At 40.1% G+C, this 25,326-nt stretch overlaps 1 protein-coding gene across 2 annotated transcripts in view; it reads right to left on the reverse strand.

Annotated features, from left to right (window-relative positions):
* The window catches only part of ptpn4a (protein tyrosine phosphatase non-receptor type 4a), an 84,774-nt gene that overhangs the window by 41,355 nt on the left and 18,093 nt on the right, over positions 1-25,326 (reverse strand). For both annotated transcript variants that reach the window (XM_022680487.2, XM_022680486.2), the window contains exons 2-7: positions 18,682-18,836; positions 6,530-6,637; positions 5,003-5,045; positions 4,828-4,906; positions 3,565-3,609; positions 3,417-3,469 (exon numbers count right to left, since the gene is read on the reverse strand). In XM_022680487.2, coding sequence (XP_022536208.2) covers positions 3,417-3,469; positions 3,565-3,609; positions 4,828-4,906; positions 5,003-5,045; positions 6,530-6,637; positions 18,682-18,819 — 466 coding nt within the window. In that variant the 5' untranslated portion in view covers positions 18,820-18,836. The remainder of the gene's footprint in view (positions 1-3,416; positions 3,470-3,564; positions 3,610-4,827; positions 4,907-5,002; positions 5,046-6,529; positions 6,638-18,681; positions 18,837-25,326) is intronic.

Genomic DNA, 25,326 nt, shown 5'->3' on the forward strand with positions numbered 1-25,326 from the left:
GATAGATAGATACTTTATTAATCCCCAATGGGGAAATTCATTTGTCCAACAGCACACAAATAACAACAACAAAAAACAAAAACACACAAAAAACATACACGACAGAGTCCACACCCAGGTACAAAAAAAAAGTGCTAAATGGTGCTTATTAAGTACACACATCAGGTGTTAAGTAGTCTAATTCCAGCAGGAACAAATGACCTGCGGAACCTCTCAGTCCTACAGCAGAGAGAGAGGAGTCTATCACTGCGCCTGCTCCTCTGAGCTGCCAGGATCCCATGCAGAGGGTGACTGCATTATAAAAGAGTTTCAGTGGAGTTTCTTGAGCACTAAGCGCTAGCTTTTTCACTGTTTAGAGGTAAATATATATCAGACTGAAGTCTGTGTGTTCATCGTGTTAAATCAAGATACAGAGCACGAACTGCTATCTTATATCGCCTTGTGTTACCAAAACACTCAGGGTTTCTCAGTCTACCTCAGTCTATCGAGTGAAATTTACTAGCGCTAAGCGCTGCTCCTAACCATGGCTAGCGCTGCTGCTAACTGTGCTAAAATACTGGAAATCTTAGCTTACTGTAAATAAATGGAAGTGCTTTACTCACCCAAATAAACAGTTTTCAGGAGAGAAATCTGTGAGGATTAATATCCAACACTTTATTACTTTTTATTTTTTTATTCTAATGTTTTATATTTTGATTCTTATGTTCTTAGTTAATTACTATTCATTTCATCATTTATTTTTATTATCATTTTACTTTACTTTTACTATTATCTTTTTCTTTATTTTATATTTTATTAATTCTTTTTATGTGTTCATTTGTTTTTTGGTCTCTTAGAATTAATATTTTTTTCACATATAATAAATGTTAATTTAAAATGAGCATTTCTTTTTTACTTTTTTATAGTGTTTATAGTTTTATAGCGGCTCCTAACCATGGCTAGCGCTGCTGCTATCTGTGCTAAAATACTGGAAATCTTAGCTTACTGTAAATAAATGGAAAAACAAATTACATCTATTGAACTATTCCTCCCATCCACCCTCCCATATCATGTAGACACCCTTGTTCCTTACTTTGTCGCTTAAAATACGCCTAATAAGCCTCATACATAATCTTATGTATGAAAATAGACCTGAAAATAGACATTCATTTATAGTGCGTCTTATAATACAGTGCACCTAATAGTTCGCAAATATATCAATATAGTGATATTAAAAGTGAACTGAATGGTGATATTGGTCTTCGTGATAGTGGTACTACAGCAGCAGGCTGCAACATGCAAATAAGCCTCAATCTGCCAAAACAAATCCCAGCATTCTACTGTGTGCTTTAAACCTCCTACCCAACCTTTACCCTGCTTGCTTGCTGAGTGTTTCTGTGGGTGTTTGGAAAGATCGAGGCGTTCACACAACCCAGAAAATGTAAACTGCTCAAATTAGTGCGGGTCAAACTGGAACATCACAATATTGATTAACCTGCAGCTGAACTGGTCCATGCTGGTAAAGGCTGGGCTGTTTTAGCAGCTGTACTCGGAGCATGTATGTGTTTTACAGGCTGCAGCTTGTTAAGCTGTGTGTGTGCGTGTGTGTGTGTTGGGGCTGGAATGTGCTGTGCTGGCCTGGCCATGCTTTGCGCTGGTGGCTTACGCTGGGGGCTTCAGGGGGGAGGCTCTGGAACAGCACATGGCAGCGTGGCGTGTTTGCTGAATGAATGTGTGGACTGTGCAAACATAACACACTCATACAGCACCAGTAGTAACAGTGGGGCTGGACAACATGTTAAAAATATTATATGACGACAGTGACAGATCCTTAAAGCCTTCAGGAACACAATTTTATATACTGATCTTTCGATTTTTAGAACATGGGTTGAGGCATTCAGTATCTGAGATCTATGTGGGCGTGGTCATGGTATACTTATATTAGTTGTTTACATTACCGAGGCAACCTACACAGCAGCCTTGTAACAGAAAAGCTGCGTCAGTCTCCGACTGCACTTTATAGCTTTTTTTTTTTATCTTAGATGGTTACTAAGCAACTGCTCACCAGTTTACTAGCTCTAGTTGCTCAGACTCAGAGAGGGCGGAGCTATGTTGTTAGCCTTGTGAATTGGTCAGGATTCTGCTGACGTCTGCCTGATCCACCTTTAGACCAGCCCATTCCACAGTACATCCAAAAAAGAGTGATAGTACTAATATACAGCAGAGATTTACCTTATTTTATTAGAAGACATTCATAAGAAATATAGAAAGAATCTCAGTTCAGATACTTCAGCTCACAAACGCCTTGTGCTGATCGACATCACCCTAGGAGTTATGAGGGGAAAGAGTGCCATCTACCCACCCAGAGAGAGCAAGGCCAATTGTGCTCTCTCAGGGCTTCGGCAGCTGAAGGCAAGCTGCATGATTGGGATTCGAACCAACAACCACATCTCTCGATCATAGTGGCAGTGATTTAGACCGCTGAAACACTTGGCGCCCCATTACTTCACGGTTATTATAATCACGCAGAATAGACATATCTGACAAAGTCACATTTCGATAGTTTTGCTATTGATGCTCTAATAAAGGTTTTCAGTAGCACCACCTGAGACAAAGGCTGGGTCTGGGGTTAGTGAAGGACCTTTGAAACAGCCCCATCCCCAGCACTGTGACCCCCCCCCCCCCCATCAAAACACCAACTCTGTAAGCCCCTCAAACACCCTAGTTCCTTGACCTGATTCAGGACCTCCTACTCAGAGATACCTATAAATTTTGCTCTCAGGTACAGTTGGGTCTGTGGGTCAGCTCAAATGAGATCCTCAATATAAAAAAAAAATTATACTGACAATATAATAGGCAATAACATTTATCACTCACATTTAGCCTAACAATACAAGACAGTCTAGACTCACAGTATGGAAATTGCATCACCTAAGCGCTCTTCCCTCTGTTCTAGGGTCTACCATGATCACAACCAGACATCATGCAACAGCCTATCAACGTATATTATGTGCAGTGAGGGGGCGGGGCTCAATCTATCGACATTCCACCATTTCTTCTTCTTCTTCTTCTTCTTCACAGGATTTAATTCAATAGTGCAGACTACAGTCTAGAGTCTATATTCACTACAACTTACTTAGGTCTGCATATAGACTAGTCACACTTCAAGTGACTCTAAAGACTTTTAGCGATTCTCCATAAAATCTAAAATCATTTCTAATTACATGCTCTTATTGATATGCTGTGCACAAGAAATAGAGGAAGCTTTCAAACTGCAGTGTAAACATGCCACACAAACTAAACCCACTAGCTCACTAAATAAAACTCGCTCCAGAGACAAAATACGACACAGACGAGCAGCAAATATATGCAGCACGGTGAAATGTGTTGAACAAATGTTTAAGTGTAAAAGCACCTATAAGGAAGCTCGTACTTACATTGAACAGTGTAGGAGGCCAGCAGGGCGGCAGTGTTGTGCGGACAGGGCAGTCTAAAAGATAGCACATAAATAACATCATCACCACACTGAATGAGTGTTCAGTTCACATGTTAAAGGTGAAAATCTGTGTCCAGCAGAAACCTCACCTCCCACTAAGAATGTCCTGTTTGATCTGCAAAAAATACTGGTACCTTTAGGAGAGGAGGAAGAGAGAGAGAGATTAAGTTTTTTTTGTAATGCTGAGGAAGAAATTGTATTAAATATACATTAAGCTATATCCGGACGTGATTAGTTTCTCAGGGGGTCCTGGGGTAATTTTCTCTTTTATGGGGGTCCTCTGTGATTTTATTCCTGCTCGGAATGACCATGTGTGTGTTTTTCTCAGACATCCTCTGAGAAAATTACAGGCTGAATAAACTGCTGTTTTTTGTTTAACTCTATCCCATTCTTTAGAGAGGAATTTGTTACCAGTACAATTTTAAATAATATAATTTTCAAGATTCTTCTTCTTTCAGATATACTGTAATTTACATTATATTACTTGGGAGAGATGGGATATTGGATGCATGTATGAGATTGAAGGATACTGGATATTGATAGATACATAGATAGATGATAGGTGTGATATGAATGATGGATGGATAGGATATATGGATGATGGATGGATGGGATATGATATGGATGATGGATGGATGGGATGTGATAGTGACATGGATGATTGCTAGATGGGATGGGATGGGATATGGATGATGGATGGGATGTGATATAGATTAGGGTTGGATGGATGGGATGTGATATATGAATGATGGATGGATGGGATGTGATATGGATGATGGATGGACGGCTGTGATATGGATGATGGATGGAAGGGCTGCGATATGGATGATGGATGGAATGTGATGTGATACGGATGATGGATGGATGGGATGTGATGCGGATGATGGATGGATGTGATGTGATATGGATGATGGATGGATGGGATGTAATCTGGATGATGGATGGAAGGGATGGGATGTGATGGACGATGGATAGATGGGATGTGATATGGAAAATGGAAAGATGGGATGTGATGGATGGATGGAATGTGATATGGATAATGGATGGATGGGGTGTGATATAGATAAATAATGTATAGGATGTGATATGGATGATGGATGGATAGCATGTGATCTGAATAATAGATGGATAAAATGAGACAGATGGATAAAAGAAGGGTGAATAAAGGGGAGTGAGCTTATAAAAGAATGGATGGATAGATTCAGCATGAAACTTCATACTAACATATGTTATATAATTATATAGTTATATAATTAATTTTATAGCTGATGCAATTACCTTTTTAAACTATTTTATTAATTGGATTATCAATACTCCAGCTCTTCGTCTGTTGTGTGTGTTTCCATACTTACCGTGTGTATTCTTCCTGAAGCTTGCTGGGGTCGCTCACAAAAAACTTCACCCGGAAGTTGAGATGGTGAGGAGATCCTCCTGCAGAAGGAGAAGAGAAGGTGTCAACAGACCAATCAGATCAATAGCTCAGGTTAAACACCAGCACAGTTTAGAGCCTCATTTAAATTCACTTACTTTTTAATTGCTTCCTGATGGGTTTGTTTGGATCCAGCCACCTCTGTGAAATATTGATGAGACGACAAGAGAAAGGAGGGGGGGCTCAATAACAAGGCAACAGTCCAACACAATACCACTCAATAATTCAGCACAATGCTCTTCTGAGGGGAGGGGAGGAGAGGCGGGAGTGTAATTACAGCACAAAACACTTTCAGACACCTTTTATCTCTGATCCAGCTCAGCAGCAGAACATCACATTCAACCACACGCTGACCCACTGATAGACTGCGAGCGAGTCTGACTGCTGCAGGCCATTCCTGCACTGCTCAGCTCAGCTTTTCAAAACATTTCTATAAGAAAACGTACAGCTACTAAAATCAGCTGAATTACCTGATATTACAAATGTAGACAAAACAAATGAAGACACTGAAACTAAAACCTGCTCCTGGCGTTCAATGAATAAATAAATAAATAAATAAATAAACAAACAAACACACATCTTGGCTTGAAATATAGGTCACATCTGGTCATCTGTCAAATGCTGACATATTTCTGATTTTATTGTACTATAATACTGTTAGACAGTAAGAAAATAATATATAGAGGTCTGGAAAAAAATAAGAGACCACTTAAAGAATTACGAGTTTATTTGATTTTACCAAATTGAAAACCTCTAGAATATAGAAGATGGATGATCACAAGCCATCAAACCAAGCTGAACTAATTTTTGCACCAGGAGTGGCATAAAGTTATCCAAAAGCAGCGTGTAAGACTGGTGGAGGAGAACATGCCAAGATGCATGAAGACTGTGATTCAAAACCAGGGTTATTCCACCAAATATTGATTTCTGAACTAATAAAACTTTATGAATATGAACTTGTTTTATTTGCCTTATTTGAGGTCTGAAAGCTCTGCATATTTTTTTGTTGTTTCAGCCATTTCTCATTTTCTGCAAATAAATGCCCTAAATGACAATATTTTTATTTGGAAATCGGGTGAAATGTTGTCTGTAGTTTATAGAATAAAACCACAATGTTTATTTATGTATATATGTATATGTATATATGTATATATACCTATAAATAGCAAAATCAGAGAAACTGATTTACAAACTAAAGTGGTCTCTTTTTTCCAGAGTTGTATATATATATTCATCTCATTACTTTTAGAGCATTTTTATTGGTTCTTTCATTATACATTTCTGACGTAATGCAAAGAACAACCAGAGTTACATTACAGGAATTATTGGGAAAATTAAAAACTAAGATTTTGACAGCAAGTACTGTTATTTGTGACCTGTCTGTAATTAGACACAGTCAAATATAGATACAGCAGATTCTCTACTACTGATCAGGCTGTGTTCTAAAAGCTGAGAGTTTAAAGTGAAGATTGTCCTACATTGTGAAATGTAGGCCTGTTAAAAGCAGAGCTGTCCATTTCTACTGCTAGGCTCATCTGTAAGGGCTTAAAGGATCAGGCGTGTGAGCGCTCGGGGACAGAGCTGCTTAGCCCAGGCCTGACTTCCCCAGTGACCTCTGAACTCACCGGACAGTCGGAGGAATCGTCCGCCAGGTGCAGCCCGAAATAATCTCTCTCGGTCAGCTCCAGGTGCTTAAAGACTGTGTCCAGCAGGACCTGTCCCTGATCGTGCTTCTGCAGAACCAACACACACACAGACAAATACACAAGATGTCAGAAGAGCAATCACAAATTTATTTGATTTATTTTTAAACTTTACAGTTATTTAGCACTGCTTGCTATGGCTATGCAGTTGTTTTTATAAGTATTGACTATACTCTGATAAACATGATAAACACTCTTGGCCCTATTTTAGTGCTCTATAGCACCGGTTAATTGGATTTAGGGCGATGTGTCTTTGGTATTGTGAGAACACCAAAAAATACGTGCTCCTGCGTGGCTTAGATAGGACTGCGCAACTGACTGTTGTAGGGTTTTAATCAGTCAGTAGCGCACCTGTATTTCCTGCCGCCAAGATAGAAACATGGCAGTAATTTACCTGAATACACCTCACTTCCAGACCACCACACCCATCGACAAAGTTACACCCAGAAGCAATAAACAACAAGAATGATACTTGTTGGGTAGTCGTGCCTGACTTAATGACAGCTGGTCATCCTGCCACTTGGTGTCTCTTGGTGGAGACAATTTTATATGGTGCCGGATCACCTTTGATTTTCAATACAACAGGACAATGCTCATCCACATACTGCTGCCATTCTCATGGAGACACAAACTATTCCATGGTCAGGCTATCGCCAGACCTACCCCTGACTGAAAACTGAGAGATTGTGAGAAGCTATTGAACTCCTCTCTTTACCAACTGCAAAATCGACAGAAACGGCATCAACATTCAAGCTGCATGGGATGTATTAAAATGACACCATTAAGAACCTCTACAGCGCCACGCTGAGAAGTCTAACATCTTCCGCCATTTTGTAGTGTTTACTTTTTACAAAATCAGTGTTTGTGGGAAAATATTTTGGCCTAACTGCACTGCAATCCAACACTTCCTTTTGGAATCAACTCTTTCTTAGATGATAAGTGCGTTTACAAGAGAACAATAACGTATCATCAAAGTGCCCATCCCGACACAACTCCTCCTAAATCTCGAGGCATTTGCTGAGCATTAGTCACTGCTAGATCTTTTTTGGGGACAGAAAGATGATTAGAAGCTGCAGTCTGCCTCAGCACTTCCTCCTCTGCCCACAGCCCTTTCAGCTGCTTCCTGCAGCACACACATTTTAACACCACTGGAAGTCTGAACTGGAAGTGAGGGATAACTGCACAACCCTGAGACGGTGTGTGTTCGGGGGTTTGTATTCATACATTTACAGGACAAAATCAACACTCCATTCCAGACAGATTAAACTGCAGATTAAACTCCTGAACACTGACCCACTCAACTCCACAACAAAACCATATTTCTATTTAAAACAACCCCAATAGCAAATCTTACACGTTTGTTTTTAACCCTGACTGACCAAAACTGTTTACCAAGTAGGTCTGTTGGTTGCTTTGGTGGTTGACAAGGTTTTTGAAGTGGTTACAGCAGTTGCTATGGTATTCCAGGTGGTTGCTAAGAGTTTTTACATGGTTATGGTCGTTGCTTTGGTATTTCAGGTGATTGCCAAGGTTGTCCAAGTGATTATGGCAGTTAGTATGATATTTCAGATGGTTCCATGGTTGTAACTGCATTTAAGGTGGCTTCCAAGGTTTACCAGCTGATTATGATGATTGCTTTGGTATTTCAGGTGGTTGCCAAACGTTTTTTTATGTGGATGTAGTGGTTGATCTGGTATTTCAGTTGTTGGGCAAGTTTTCACAAGTGGTTATGGCGGTTGGTATAGTTTTCCCGGTGGTTAGTAAGGTTTTTAAGGTGGGTATGGTGTTGCTTTGGTATTTCCAGTGGTTGGCAAGTTTCTCCAAGTGGTTATGGTGGTTACTTTGGTATTTCAGGTGGTTGCCAAGGTTTTCTAAATAATTGTATTTGAGGTGGCTGCCCATGTTTTTCAGGTACTTATGGCAGTCAGTCTTATTTCAAATAGTTGCCAAATTTACCAAGTGGTCATGGAGGTTGTCAAGGTTTTTAGGTGGTTAAGACAGCTGCTGTGGAATTTTAGGTGGTTGTTAGGGTGCCTTTTCTCAGAGGGCCGGTTGCTGTGGTACACCACTTCGGTGTACACAAGTCAAACCCACACAATCAGATTAAATCAGGGGTCCTTAAACTGGGGTTTGTGACAATCAAGGGAGTCTTGACATGTAATAGTTTCTTGGGGTTCCGGAGAGTGGTACTATAATGTGTATGTGACTGGAAGCTTAATCTTGAAGCTTTTCAGCATGTTTAAAAGATAATAAACAACAAATTATAACCAAAAACTAACTTTATGTAATGTAAGTGAACTTTTATAGAAACTGGCATTGAGTGACACTTTAGAGACTTTTGGAAAAAATATTGAAGTAAACGACTAAAGAACAAATCTATTAAAGCTCCACTAGGTAGGATTGAGATTTTGTGCTTGTGGGCTCCCCCTACAGTTGCAGAGTGTAATAAATGTTTCAGGAGGATTAGTTTCTCTTTCTCGTTTTCTGGCTTTCACAGACATATTCGGTCTCTTTCCAGCTTCTGCCAGAGTGTCTGTATGTTAGTTTGTAAAGAATGAACCAGTAGTCCTTGTAGAACTGTTCGAACTAAAGGATGGAAAGCAGGTCGCAGTTCTCGCGAGCGTTGGTCGTGGCCGCCTCGGTTGGTCGTATTACACCTCAATGCAGTGATGCAGTAAGTTTCAAGCTGTGATTTTACTTCTTTAATAAGTTCAAAAATCAAGGAAATCCTACCTAGTGCTGCTTTAAACAATCTCAAAATGTGAACTTCACGCCATGTCAAACCAACCTGCAAATCACTCCCTGAGTGCAAACTAATAAATAAATTTACTATATTAGCATTTGGAAACCACCTGAAATACCAAAGCAACGTCATCCCCACCTTGGGCTATGACTATGAGTTTGTCAGTTCACTGGTCGCCCTTCCTTGGAGAGCTTTTGGTAGGCACTGATCAATGCATAACAAGAACACCCGACAAGAGCTTTCTAATGTTTTGGAGATGCATTAACCCAGTTGTATAGAGATAACATAACTAGCAGTGGAATTAATGTCATGCCAGATTGTGTGTTGCTTGTAAAAACACCATATGCACCACTTTTGTTATGTGCTTACATATACAGTAGAACCAACAAGAACAGATGTATGATCCGACATCCTGCCACTGTAGAACGTGTGTGTGTGTGTGTGGTCGACTAGAGCCATTCCTGAGGAAGTGACTGGAAGCAGGAATGCGCTGTGGAGCTGGTAATGAGTGTGTGTGACGAGTGTGTAAAGGCAGACGTAGGTCGGAGTTGCTGCACAGTGGCGGCGCCGTGCTGGGCTGGAGAAACAGGGCTATTCCCACTCCTCTGATGTTCCTACACTGTTGGCTAAACATGCAAAAAAAGCAAAAGGAAGAACTTAAACCTAGCTTTACTTACAGACCTGGGGCCGATACATTAAATGTTACTTGAGCATGAGAAGGTGCGTTTGTCTGCACAATGGTGTTACCAGTGTATTTGTATAATCATCATAACATCATCATGAAGCACTTCAGCACTCAATCTAACGGGAAGAAAAAATAGAAAAGCACAAATGTATTTTTTTTTGCAGGCTTTAATTAATTTTGTCAGTTTTCACTACTGCATTAAAGAGAATAAGTCTATTTTTTCTTGCTTTTCAAAGAAAAAGCAATTATAAAACTTCCTCCAGACTCGGTTTCCTTCATTTTCAAATGAAATGCAAAATTTACTGATGGTCAGTGATGGTTTGGAGAGACATGTCATCTGCTGGTGTTGGTCCACTGTGTTATATCAAGTCTAAAGTCAGTGCAGTGTTCTCCCAGAAACTTTTACAGCACTCTATACTTCCCTCTGCTGACAACTTTTATGGAGATGCAGATTTCATTTTCCAGCAGGACTTGGCACACTGCCCACACTGATTTTTGGGTTTACATTGGCTGTAAGCCATAATCAACAATAAAAGAAATAAACACTTAAAATAGATCAGTTTTACATTTTGAACTGAATTACTGAAATACAGCAACTTTTCAATGATGTTAAATTTTTTGAGATGTGCTAGCATATCAATCAAACTATCAGTATAAATCGCTATACATTACTTGGTCAAACACCAAAAAGGCTTTTTGGCCATATTTTAGCTGAATAATCTATGTTGCCAAATATTTGAAAAATATTTGAAAACAACAAATGTTGCTACATGGAATGTTGCACAGTATGTCTGATCAAGCTTAAATTGGATCCCAAATCAGACCCAACAATCTGAAGTTGGAATGGTGCCAATATCTGTGATATAACTGATAACTGTAGGAGGAGATAGCAGGAATGAAAGAAAAAAAATCCAGCAGAAACATTGAAATAAGAAATATATATAATATATATATAATATATATGTATAATAAACAGAACGAATCAATACAAATGCAGATTTTTGGTTCATTAAGTAAAAGAAAACTATACAAGTCAGATGAAACTTTCAGCTATAATAGAAAATCTGTACCATAATATTCATATCAGTCTGACTGAGTCAGTGCAGCACTATTCAAACTCAGGTTATAGAGCTAAACACTCAGCAGCTAAGCAGAACAGAGGGGATAAATAATGAAACAAGCTGAGAAAGGCAGAGAAAAGTGTGTGTGTGTGTGTGTGTGTGTGTGTGTATTCTGAACAGGCAGGGAAATAGGACACTGGATTTAAGCAGCATCGCAGCGGCAGCAGCGCTACTAAAACATTCCTGTCCGGGGGATAAAAGCCCCGAGAGAGAAAGCATTAGCGGTGCTGCTGCGACTGTGCGGGGGTTAACAGCGTGAGGCTGTGAGGCTGTAATGCTGTAATGTGGGAGATAGACGGGTGTCAAGTGGAGGGGAGAACAGCGGTGGAGGTGAAAAGCTCGGGCAGAGGAATGACAGAAATGTGAGCAGACAGGAGGCAGCTTGTCCAGGAATCATCTCAGCACGGTGTAGACTTCTAACGGAGAGACCTACACCACCAACCACAGATCTAAACAACACTCACCTACACTGTACTGCAGCAGCACCCACCTCACTACTAACCATATTTTAGCAGATTATAAAGGTGCACATTCAGTGAACATCTAGTTCCTGGTCTATTTTTCTACATAAAGCGTACTGGATTTATAAAGGCACAGTTTAAGCGACAGTAGTAAGGAACAAGGGTGTCACCATGTTACCCTTCTACTTCAGCAGGTCTCGTCTGTAAGCTTAGCGCTTGTAAATGCCGCCCATAAACTGTGTATAGCTGGACAGAGCATCGTCTCTCAAAAGTGAAGCCACCACAGGTCGGGCACCCCCTGCTGTTCGGTTTCAGAAGGCTGTGTAACCCCACCCATCCCCATAGGTTTCAATGGCAAAACATACTGCAATTCTACCTCCATTATTTAAATGCAACAGCTAGTGGTACCTCTGCTTATATTGTCAGATTTTTATATCCCCACAGAATTTGTTTTTAAAACGTTATTCATCTCTAGTTAAAAAGGTGTGGTTATTGTAAAAGGGCTGGGTTACACCTAGCCGGGGTGGGACCAATGTCTGTATGGGTGGGACCATAGACTGTGTGAGCTCTGTGGAGGCAGCCCTCAGGGGCGGGTTTATTTAAATGAGTAGGCTGTCTCTCAACAGTCTTTCTCCCTCCTCTGGTTTTGGCTTTATTTTCATTGAACGAATGGGAACGGCGACACGGCGGCCATCTTTTTTACAGTCTCTGAGCCACCTGACAGCGCTACACTGAGAAACTCTAGGTGTTTCAATAAGCCAGTGCGCAATCAGCTAGCGGTTTGTTCCATGTAGCTTGATTTAACATGCTAAATACCAGCGCTGCGGTTAGTGGCTAATGCTAACACTGCTCCAGCCTCGATGATGGAGAAACTTCACTGTAACTCCTGTATAACACAGCACTTCAGCGGAGCGGCTTAACTGCTCCTTAATACCTCGCTGGTAGAAGGACTTTCAGAGTGCCTTATAGTGAGAAAAATACAATAATATCAGAGGTGTCACATAAAGAAGTACAAATACTTAGTTATGTTACTTAATGTAAAAAGTATATACTCCAGTAAAGTATATATAACCACAATTTTTACTGAAGAAGTTCTGCAATCAGTACTTTCTATTTTCTTGAGTAAAAAGCTTGAGTTGATACTTCAACTTTTAAAAAAAAAAGTACTTTAAACTCTAGTATCTATACTTCTATCTTTATTATTATTATTCTGGTCCCAAGAAGAACTTCAGCTACACTATTCACACCTACATGAAAGATTTGCAGTGTGAACAAAAAGTGGTCCAAGATCTAATAATTTCATTTACATTGTGAACACCAAAAGTACCGTTCCCATTCAGGTTCACTTCAACAGAATTGACTTCAGTTAGTAAGTGTTCATATACAAAATGAATCTGAAAAGCATCTCCCTCACTGTAACTAATCTCTAAAAAAGATTGTTCACTTGATGATCCTCTTTAACATGGGTGGGGATCTTGGGTCACTTTCTGTTCACACTACAACTTTTATAACTTTAACAACCTTTAGACTCAGACCCCATGGGGATGAAAAGATTATCTTGCGTTTACATTACACTTGATATCCAATGCAATAAATCATATGCAATAAAGTGGACTCTCTCTGTATCTGGTGGGACAACCATGTAGTTTACATTTCCTCACCTAAAGCCATGCTTAGATAAGCTTGGTGTTGAGGACTCGCCAACAGACACGTTATCGTGACTACCGTATTTTTCGGACTATAAGGCGCACTTAAAAACGTTTAATTTTCACAAAAATTGACAGTGCGTCTTATAATACGGTGCGCCTTTTGTATGGATTTTACTCGTCAGGTTGTAAGGAGCAGTAAACACACACTCCGTGCAGCGTTATAGAGAGTTTCAGTGCTATACAGAGTCCAGAGCCGTGCAGCTCCGAGGCTGAGCAGCAATAGCATTAGCTAGATGCTAACCGCTAAGCTAGCTAGCTTATTCACTGAGATCAGTATTATCTAAATTTTACTCGTCAGGTTGTAAGGAGCAGTAAACACACACTCCGTGCAGCGTTATACAGAGTTTCAGTGCTATACAGAGTCCAGAGCCGTGCAGCTCCGAGGCTGGAGCAGCAAATAGCATTAGCTAGCTTATTCACTGTTCAGAGATCAGTATTATCTAAATTTTACCCGTCAGGTGTAAGGAGCAATAAACACACTCCGTGCAGAGCCGTGCCGCTCCGAGGCTGGAGCAGCAATAGCATTAGCTAGATGCTAACCGCTTAGCTAGCTAGCTTTTTCACTGTTCAGAGATCAGTATTTTCTAAATTTAGTACTTTTAATACTGCTGGAGCAGTATTATGAGAGTTAGATGCTAATCGCTAAGCGTTCACCGTTCAGAGGTGAGTTATCGGCCTGTAAGTCTGTGCTGCTTTGCCTGGCTAGCATTAGCTAGATGCTAAGCGCTAACTCTCTCAGAGGTGAGTTTTATCAGCCTGTAATCTGCTTGTTTACCGTGTTAAAACAAGCTACGGGGGACGAATCGCTAGCTAATATCTCACTGTCTTACCAGAACACGCAGGATTACTCAGTGTAACGCTGTCGTTTAAGTTTGGGTTAACTTTACTAGTTTAGGTGACTAGCTAGCGTGCTAGCGGATAGCTATGCTAACGCTGGTGCAGCAAGCCTTAGTGGACATCTGGAAATCTAAGCTTACTGTAAATAAACTGAAGCACGTTACTCACCCAAATAAACAGTTTTCAGGAGAGGAATCTGTGTAGATTAATATCCAGCACTCGTTTGACTTTGAAAGAGCTAGATTTGAATACTGAGACGCTCCACCGGCAAGCGACCACCCCCGGTGGGGGAAGGGAAACATGGCGCCACCCCTGTTCACTTTGATATAGGCACCCTTTCTAGTGTCACTTAACGCGCCTTATAATGCGATGCGCCCTATGTATGGAAAAATAGCAGAAAATAGGCGTTCTTTGATAGTGCGTCTTATAATACGGTGCGCCTTATAGTCCGAAAAATACGGTAATTTCAAATATATACAGGTATGCTTGGACTTTCTGGCTTTTTCCACAGTCATTCCAGACATAACACACTCAAAATATTTACAAGAATCTCTCCAATAATGTTCTCGAGATCTGCAGAAGTAACGCCCGCAACACCAACACCGGCCTTCCTGTTTGTGTACATCAGCATTTCTCATCTAAACTATTAGTCCTTTCTGTTTCCGTCTCTGTTCGTGTGAACACTGCTCTTCAGGGCCGTGTTCTGGAGGTATCTGGGTCGTGTAGAGGTTTGGCAACCCAGGCGTACGAGAGCAGAGTGTAGGAGGGTAAATCTGATCAAGTGGACGGTCAGAAGAACGCAGGCTTTCCTGGAACAAATCAAAGAGCAGCGAGGAGGAAACAGCCTTCATTCATTCAACTGATTAGCGTATGTTTCATAAGAAGAACACTGCTGCAATTGTACTGGAAGACTCCCAGTTAACCCCATCGAACCCAACATCCTGCTGGAGATCCATTCAGAGAGTTGATCCCTAGAGTACTGGTGGAGCTGCTGGTTAAACGGTTCTCCATATACTCTTGTGAGTGGTTTTATACTTTAAGTTTTTAGAAACAAAAAAGTTCCTAAAAGCAAAATAATCCTGTTAGAGAACCCTACCTTAGAGAATGAAGAGAAGAAACATAAGAACAAAGAGTTTCCAAAGTTCAAGAACCCCTTTTCCATGCTATATAGAAGCCTTTTTCCTAATAGCGCACACAAACAGCATGTCTAAGCCATACTGCTAATAAAACAAATAAATAAAACTCTCTGTAGCAGATAAACATAACGCTTCTGGCACAATCTCTAATGCCAGGTATGGGCTTCAGGGGTATAAAACCCCCAATCAAATCCTAGCATCAAATTATCCAAAACATCTTAAACAAATGCAGGATAAACACATTATTACCCATGATTTCAGAAGAAACAACAAACGAACAGGTGTCCTGATACCTGTCAATTCAGTGTTTTTGATTTCTTGATGACTAAACTATACTTTGGTCATCAGCTTCTTTTGTACTTCGTGGGATGAACCAGACTTATATCACTTGTTTGCCCTTTACAGGCCTTCAACCACTGGAAAGTTAAGCTACATATTTAAGGACCTCTGCTCTAGGAAAAGAGGTCCTACAGATTTCCTCACTAGTAAATCATTTACAGTCAATTATCAGTGGTATTATACTAATTTCAAGCAATTGGGAATAACAGCAACTCATTAACTAAGTGGCTCAATGGATGTTGAGGGAAACTGTGCATAGGGGTCGCCAACTTTCTGCAGAGTTAATTACTATCAATTGACCTCCAAACTTCTTGAGGCCTTTAGATTAGCCCAAGAACAGCAGAGAGTGAAGAGCTTCAAGGAATGGGTTGCCATGGACGGGCAGCTGCATCCAAGCCGTATTACGTCAACAAATGCAACACAAAGTCTTGGGTACATTGGTGTAAAGCACACCACCACTGGACTCTAGAATAGTAGAGACATGTTCTCTGAAGTAGATTGTCATGGCTTTCAGTCTGGCAATCATACTGACAAAGTTTGGTGGAGGGGGGATTATAATGTGGGGTTCTTTTTCAGGAGTTCAGTCCGGCTGCTTAATTCCAGTGAAAGGAACTCTTAATGCTTCAGCTTATCCAGAGATTTTGGACAATGTCATGCTCCCAACTTGGCAGGAACAGTTTGTGGAGGTCCCTTCTTGTTCCAACATGACTGTGCACCAGTGCACAAAGACATGGATGACAGAGTTTGGTCTGGGAGAACTTGAATGGCCTGCACAGAGCCCAGAACTCAATCTGAAAGAACGCCTTCTCTTTCAACATCTGTATCCCACCTCACAAATGTGCTTCTGGAAGAACAGTGAAAATTTCCCATAAACACACTCCTAAACCTTATGAAAAGCCTTCCTAGACGAATTGAACCTTTTTTTTAGCTACCAAAAGCGAGTCAACAACATATTAAACCCTTGTGTAAAAAGGAAGACGAGTGTCGATTTTGGCAGATTAGGGTATATAAAACAATTTCTAAACTGATCTCAAACCATTTATGTATTGAGAGGCTCATACTTCTATAAAGAATCGCTAACTTTATGAAGACATTTTGATTAGCTGTACTGCTTTATTACCGTCTGGAAGCCCAGTAGGGAGTTGAAAAGGTAAATCCCTACACAGAGCCCTTGAGTTTGAAGGAATGTCTATGACCGTCCCCTTTTAGAGTGTTGTTTTCTTTTGCCCACCCAGTCCAGGACTTTTACTCAACACTCTTCAACTCTCATGACTGAGACAGCTCAGAAACAAACAACGGCGATGTTGCAATAGTCATGCCCCGTGATTTAGTGCCCTAGATTAGAGCCGTGCGCTGCCTGGCGCGTGTACGGGTGCGTGCACGCCAGTGGTGCAACGCTGCAGGTGCAAGTACATACTTGACTGGAAGGAACCCCAAAGGAGGCTCCTCCCTCCCCAGGAATTTCAGACACGAAACCCAACTCTGAGCTGAAGGTAGCATAGCGTGTGCAGATGTGACAGCAGTGTAATCCAGAACATCAGAGAAGATCAGTCTCAAACTTCGCTGTGTAGGTGTTTAAACACCTACAGCGCTGACAGGAGTTACCGACTGACTGAGGAAGACTCTTTATCCCCTGCAGCTCGCCTGCGGCACCTTCTCTTATGCCCCGTTTTACTGATCCTCATTCAAATCTGACAGTAACAAACTGCTAAATGTGCTGTCTTCTAAACCACACTGTGCTTCTGTCTGGAAGAGAATATTTCTATTATGGGTTCAGATAAGATTTAGAACATAGAAACTCTATGTTGTAGCACATCATATTACAAGTTCTGAATTTTACCTTGCTGTTTATAATTTAATTCAGGTTTACCATGTCACTTCCTGTGTAGTAAGTCAGATCAGAGTAAGCATCTTAAAGGGGATATATTATACCTCTTTTTACACTTAAAACACTTTAAAATAGATCTATGTGCTATACAAACTGTGTTCATGAAGTACTTCGCTCAAAATCACTCTCACATAAAGAGATCTCACTAGTTCTAATCCTAATAGATTCATTACATTTCAGAATAAACCGTTTCAAGACTGTTGCTGGCCATGCCATGTTTACGCTGAGTATTTATCACACGTTAATGTCAGCTTGTGCTAATTGGCAAAACACAACATGATCTAGCTTGTTTAACTGAGATTTGAAAGTACTTACATCTCCCTCATCTGCTGACTTGCAACATACAGTAGGTACAGATCCCTCCCTCAGAAGAAGTCTGCTTTCTAATCCTGCTTTGTATTATCCGAGATTCCCAACCAAATTTACTGAAATGGCGATTTTTTATCGGATTTAGAGGGTGGGGCTGGGGTGGGTGGGGGGTGACTAGTGATGTCAGGATGGTTCTATACACTTTTCCTTATTGTGACGTCACAATAAGGGAGCCATCCAAATGGCTCATACAAGCTTATGATTTACAAAAAATGGATGGATGGATTTATTTCGTGCTTGGAGTGCTCTTAAAGTGTTAGAAAACATCAGTTGCAAAGTTTTGTAAAGGTAGAGTTGGTATACAGTGAATAACCATATTTGAGGAATGTTCTAATCTATAATATGGCAAGAATATGGAAAGAAACTGTTGCACAATATATCACTTAAATGCTTCAAAGTATTTTGGATTGCTAAACAGTTTTAAGGTACTACATGATTCCTTAGGTGTTCCTTCCTAGTCTGGATGACAATTATTTATTAAATTTACACTGTAGGGGAAAAATATATATGATAAACCTTTGACTGGTACTATATTATATATTACATAATTGCACAAGAACAGCACCAAAATAAGAGCATTTCCTTATTAGTACAATAATAAGAATCCACCTGCTAACAAAGTCATTGATGTTCTTCACATAACACAAATTTTCACAAAGCAGCTTTACAGAGATCTGAGTTCGACGTTCTTACCATTTAACTAGCAAGCCAACTACCACAACATTTTAAACAAAGGATTACCAGATAAACCAGAGGCAGAAACAGACAGTATTTCAGCGTACTTACGTTAACCTTAAAAGGCTGGACTGTGTTGTCCAAGAGAACGATGTTGCAGACCACTTCAGTGTGCTGCCTGTCGCGTGCCAGCTCCGACGCCCGGACATTGTAGGATCTGCCAGCAGGCAACCGGAAGCGTGCGGTCATTACGGTCCAGCCAGAGTCTGAAACAATGAGGACAAGCGGGTAAATAAATAACACACAACCTGCAGGTTCGAAAAACACACACTGAATTACATACAGCATGGCTGTGCAGTCATACAGAAATGCTTCAGGACCATTTCTCTATGAACTGTTTATTAAACCATATTTAGTGGTCCCAACAACATGGTTTGGGATTTCATTACTGGTACCAAGCTGCAGTATCCTAATACTCAATACCAAACCACACCATAACATAAGATTAAATACTCACAGTCATCTAATCACCAGGGCTCAGGGACTAAGCCTAGTCTTGGACTTCACAGCATTTTTAAATCAAGATTTTCCACTAAAATTAAAATCCAGTCCACAACAAAAGACTTAATCCCTTTAATTAAACGTTAAACATTATTTTAAAACAAATAACTAAATTTTAAATGTGGATGCAGAGGAGCACTGTTATTCATCAGTTTGATTATTTAAAGGAAGCTGTTAAAGCAAGAATGGACAATATATCTGAATGATACTTAACAATGAATAGGCAAAGTTATCAAAGTGCAAACATCTGTTATATGCATTTTTGGCAGCTTTTTTATGGCTTAAATGTTTATACTAAAACCAAGACATATTTGTGATATTAATTCTGACTAGATTCTGCTGGTAAACATGACAATATCTTACTGCAGTGTAGTAAATTATAACTGTCTCATCCTCTCCCGCTGTTTCTCCCTCTCTCATGCTATCTTGTGCATACTTGCGCTGTCTCTTGCTCTCACGTACTTTCTCTTGCACACACTTGCGCAGTCTCTCTCGCACGTGCTAATGCTCAAATGCGCTCTCTCGCTCACACTTTCTCTTAATTACATGCACTTTCTCCCATTCACACTTTCTCTCGCTCACACTCACTTTATCTCGCTCACACGGGCAGTATCCTCCTCTCTCTCGCACACACTTTTGCGGTCTGTTGCTCACACACGCTATCACTCTCTCACACGCACTGTCTCCCGCTCTCTCTCTCTTGCAATGTACCTTGAGATATTGTAATCCTGTCTGCCAGAAGTAAAGCAGAAGTAAACCACACTACACTATTATTAGTGTACATAAAATCATTTTGTGAGAATAATTATTGATTTTTGTATTTTTTGGAAAAGATCTCAAAAAATTATTGTTTGGGTACTTGTATCGAATTCAAAGTATCATATCAGTATTAAAAAAAATTTAAACTATACCCAGTTCTACTTTGTGCAAGTCTAATTGAAATATGCTCACTGTATATTTAAACTTACAATAAATCAAAATGAATAACACTGGATTATAAAGAGTCAGTGGATTGTGTATGTTCTTCAGACTGGTTCTCAGAGGATTGAGCTTAGACCCGGCTGAAGCTCTAAGTAGGTCAGGGGAGCAGGGGGGCTAGCTCTGTTTCAGAACCCACAGACTGCCATCATTGATCATTAAACATTCCAAAACATGCAGCCATGCCAGCAGGCCTCAACAGCAGAACAGCGGGGCCATACAGGCTACTCTGCACAGTGAGGGAGGATTTATGAATGAGCCCCAAACAGCTAAATACTGACGTATACGTACTTGAAAACATTTGTATATAATCAATATACACATAACAAACCAGCAAGTGAGCAAATGCAAAAGCTAGATTTTTGCTGCATAACTTATCTTGAGCATTTATCACCATTCCCAGAGTGTTCAGTCTCAGTGTGTGACGTGGGCTTGCATACAGCTTTTTGATCAGGCGCACTGTTTTTGTACGAACTTCGCTAGCATTTTTTTGATATTAAGTACAACTAGGGTGAAAAATGTGTCCGCATCTACTTTACTGTTATAAGTAAGTTAAGCAAAGCTAAGTAAATAAAACTTTTATTCTTAAAAAAAAAAAAACATTTTCTTCTAAAGTCAAACGAGTACTGGATGTAAATCTACACAGATTTCTCTCCTGAAAACTGTTTATTTGTGTGAGTAAAGCACCGCCATTTATTCAGACTAAGCTTAGATTTTTATAGACTCGCTAACCGCGAGTGCTAGCTGCTGTTAGCGCTAGTAAATACCACCAGAGAGAGCATTACATTAAGGAACCCTGAGTGTTCCAGTAAGGCAGGGCGATATTAGCTAGCGATTCATCCCATGTAGCCTGTTTTAACACGGTAAGTGTGCAGGCTACAGTCCAAAATACTCACCTCTGAATCTCAAAAGAGCTAGTTCTTGGCGGCTAATGCTAATGCTGCTCCAGCAGTGCTACAGTATGATATACTCACCTCTGAATGGCAAAAGAGGTAGCACTTAGCTGCTAATGCTAATACTGCTCCAGGGTCGGTGCTGGAGAACTAAACTGAAACGTGTATAACCTGCCCGGTGAACAAATACATAAGGCCCATCGGATTATAAGGCTCATTGATGATTTCTGGGAAAATTAAAGGATTTTAAGTGTGCCTTATAGTGCAAAAATACGATACTCCATCAATACTCTACCAGGGCAGATCCCCAAAAGCTAATCCATAAATCATTCTGAACCACACTCATCTATTTTCATTTTCTCTTGTCTTGTGGAGCGCATGCCTCGATAAGTCAGAGCTGTTTGGCAGCAGGTGAAATGTGTTGTTACTTAAACAATAATACAGACCAAAGCTAAAGACCCACGCTATGTTTACCCATGACCTGCCTTTATTTGTTGAATGCTGCATCGCTAGGATTAAATCTCACATTTTCCAGAAACAGGGCGAGCCCACATCACGTTACAGTATGAGAGTAATGCATGCTGAACAGCTGAATCACAAACACAAACTACCATCATGGTTAGAATAACACACCCACACTTCACCTCTAGCATGATGATAGTATGATGTAACTTATTGTGCAGAACAAAAACTAAAAAAGCTAAATGCCAAATAACCACAATTAGGGTAGTGATGAAGGTTAGGTTGAAACTGCAGGAAAATTGATTTTGTTTCTCATATTAGATCTGTTGAGATGACTGTCCACACTGTTTTTTTTTTTTTTTTTTTGATGAGCCTACATTGGATTCTGTGGTATTAAAGTATGTGCTTTTCTTGGACACCAACACGTCTTTCACTCTGATCTGCTGAAATCTGATTTGAGAGCAGCCAGAGCATCCAGACAGAGACCTACAAATCCCTACAAATACAACTGTAACCACCCCCAAATATTGTTTATATCTGATTGTATGTGGTTTCAAGCTATCCAAACCATCAAAAATCAATCTGGATGCAATATACATGTCAAAAATCTGATTTGGGCCTAACTTCAGTTACTCAGATGTGACAATGAAAGACTGTATCAGTCAGAAAAGAACTGATATGCTAAAATAAGCCAATATTATTGGTTCTCTAAAATTTTACACAGCTTAAAAGACGTTTTCATTCCCTTCCATACTTCTTTGACCTAATTTAATTGTTATCAATCTGATGCAGTACCCTTTTCAGGTAATTAAGGTAAGTCATCAAGCTCCTCCATACCCCCCACCAACTTTTACCCCAATTCATGTATTCATTCACCCTTACTCACAAAGCATAGTTGCCAACAAAGGACCTTGTACCAACCTAAAAGAGAGCTGGAAAGGATGCTTTGGCAAACACAAAGTCTCCAAAATCCCGTGAGGTACCGTAAAAGGTCACAGGCATTTCACAGTAACCTCCTTCCCTCAGGAGCCTGCACGGCATGTGCATGGCCTGATGAGTATCACCCTCAGCCATAGTGGTACAGACGCTTCCACATGACCTCCCTTTGAATTTTCAGCTCTGCTTTGTAAACCTGATTTGGAGCATGACAAATCTCACAACACCAGGTTACCTGAGCCAGGAAAGAAGAGATGGGGAGATCCATCATGGGCAAACTCTTTTAATCTTTAGCTTGACCAATAGTGAGAGCTCTTGGAGCTTTTTGTTCGTGTTGAAGCTAACTGAAGGTATTTAACTGAACAGCAGTTGAGGTAAAGCGATTACAGCCAATCAGATCACTCTTTTGCCAACAAAACAGAACTTACAAAGACCTCTGAACAAGGTTTCACTTTAGTATCCTAAAACAAGTCATTAATAGAAGACCCAGAGTCATGCAAGTTATTAGCTGGGACCTACACGAGCATCAGTGTCACCAGTTGTCCTTTCTTGGTGCATTTCTGATGAGTAGTGACCAATGCGTATTTGGAACTGAACCCCACAAGATCTACCCGATGTTTCTGAAATGTTCTGACCCAGTCATTTTGCCATCACAGTTTGATCAAAAGTCAAAGTCAAAATGTCAATTTTGTCTGCTTGAGCTCATCAACTTCAAAAACTGACTGCTCATTTGCTGCCTAACATAACCACCCCTTTTATAGGAGCCATTGCAACCAGATCAAGATGTTGTTGGTCAAATATTTACTGAAGTAAATTAAACTAGACTGGGTCAATTAAGGTCAATTAACACAGCTTTATATTTTTGTCAGAATATTCTTAATTAAGCTTAAAAACATTAAGCTTAAAAACTGCAATACCATGCTACAGTATTATCACTGGCATAAATTGTTCTTAGATTAGGAATGCATTAAACATTTGGCAAACCAACATCATTTGGCCAAAAACTGCAAAATAGTACTTTCGGTGTTCAGACAAATACTTGAAAAGACTGAGCACTTTAAACCTAATGACATTTCTGATGATGCAATTAAATCACAACCAGCAAAAACTGAGGTGCACTTTGTAACGACATCAGTAGTGAACAAAATGATTAAAACTGTTCTAATATTTAGGCCCAATCCCATTTCACCCCTTGGCCCTTTTGAGTGTGCATGTCTAGGGGTAGGGTGTCCTGATTCTTAGTAGGCTGGAGGAGTAGGGGAAGTGTTAGGGCTACATGACCCTCCAAATTTTTCAGAGGCCCACTCAAAACTGAGGGCTATGAGAATCACTGGCAAGATGGTGGCACAATCAACCAAAGCAACCAACAAACTTGACTATTTTGCTTGTTAAAGGTTATGATAGTGTCAGTGTTTTATGGCAAATATGTATTTCACTTCCTAACAGGCTTTAAAAATTGCTAGTAGTTAATCTCAGTAGCTAGCTAGGAAGCTAAATGGTGCAACAGATGGCAGAAATTTGCAGCATTTAAGGTGGAAAAAAAAATTAATAAATGCTAATTTCAGTTTCCGATCACAGATCGGAATTAATGAATGGACAGCAATAACAATTGCTGGACCACCTAAACTTCTTAAGATATGATGCCATACAGTTAACTAGTTATCCAGCAGCTAGGTTGCAGAACTTTGGAGATCCACTGCTATATATCTGTATCGAGCGTATGAACTCTTAGGGGGAGGAGTTACAAAGCAAAAAAATAAGGGGTAGGGGTACAAAAGAGAAATGTGACTGGGCTTTAGTATTCATAGGTGTTTGAGAAATTCTTTCTTAAAATAACAAAACAATTAAATCATTAATAAAAGTATAATTTATTGCAATAAACATTGGAACAATATATTGTCCAAAAACAAAAAAGCTTATTGTGACAGGCTCACTAAAACACAAGCAAGTGTTATCAAGGCTGTTCCTACTTGTGAGAGCGCCTCATGCAAAACTGCCAGAGCCAAAGTGCTCCACATGTAAATGAAGAAGCACCGCAGTGATCAATAGTGTGTAAGCACATCCTCATTCGTTTCATTAGCAAGTGGAAGAGTCCTTAGGGACTAAGTAAGCTAACGACTCTCTGGGAAGAGAAGAGAACGAGGAGCAGTAAAGAGAAAGCTTTAGTGTTTACTGCTGATCTTCCAGATCAATAGAAACCCTGGGCTGTCTGTGAAGTCTGAGCCTCGGGCCTGAAGACTGGGGGCTTAAAGCACATGTTGCAGTACACTATCCCTGCACATCACAGAAAATACCCCGTATCGCTGAACAGCATCGTTACGTGAGCTTGGAACCCTGGTTGATCTACTTACACAAATTTAATGAAGCTAAGCTAAGTACAAAAACATACAGGGGAAGCTGTTTGAATATATTCAGTAAAAGCTCTTTCCAGAAAATGTCTAGAGATGCATTTAAGGATTTGACCATGCAATTATGTACACAACCAGCTGCACCATGAATGTAACAGTTGACATACGTGCCTATGTGCTACATGACTGCAACTGACGATTATCATATTTGGCTGCGGATTAATCTGATCAGTAATTGGCAGCTCAGACAAATAATGAATACTTGAAATAATAATAATTACTGTCTGCTCCATCCCTTTCTCCATTTCTTGAGCATTTTTCACCATTTTTCACGGATGTACTGGTCTCTGACTTGTTTCCATTTCAATGTACACGTTTCCTTATCGACTTTTAAAATGATGTTGAGCTCTCGCCAGCTGTTTAAACAGGCAAATTTGTTGATGTGCAGCTCTGCCCCAAGCGGTATTGCATGTCCTAATGTATGCTTTTCATTAACTTCTGAAGTATGTGCACATACAATGCACCAATGCATACGCAATGGTGTACTTAAAAGCAAGTATATCTGTACCCTAATTTTG

Source organism: Astyanax mexicanus, chromosome 11 (assembly GCF_023375975.1).
Source record: "Astyanax mexicanus isolate ESR-SI-001 chromosome 11, AstMex3_surface, whole genome shotgun sequence".
Lineage (NCBI taxonomy): Eukaryota > Metazoa > Chordata > Actinopteri > Characiformes > Acestrorhamphidae > Astyanax > Astyanax mexicanus.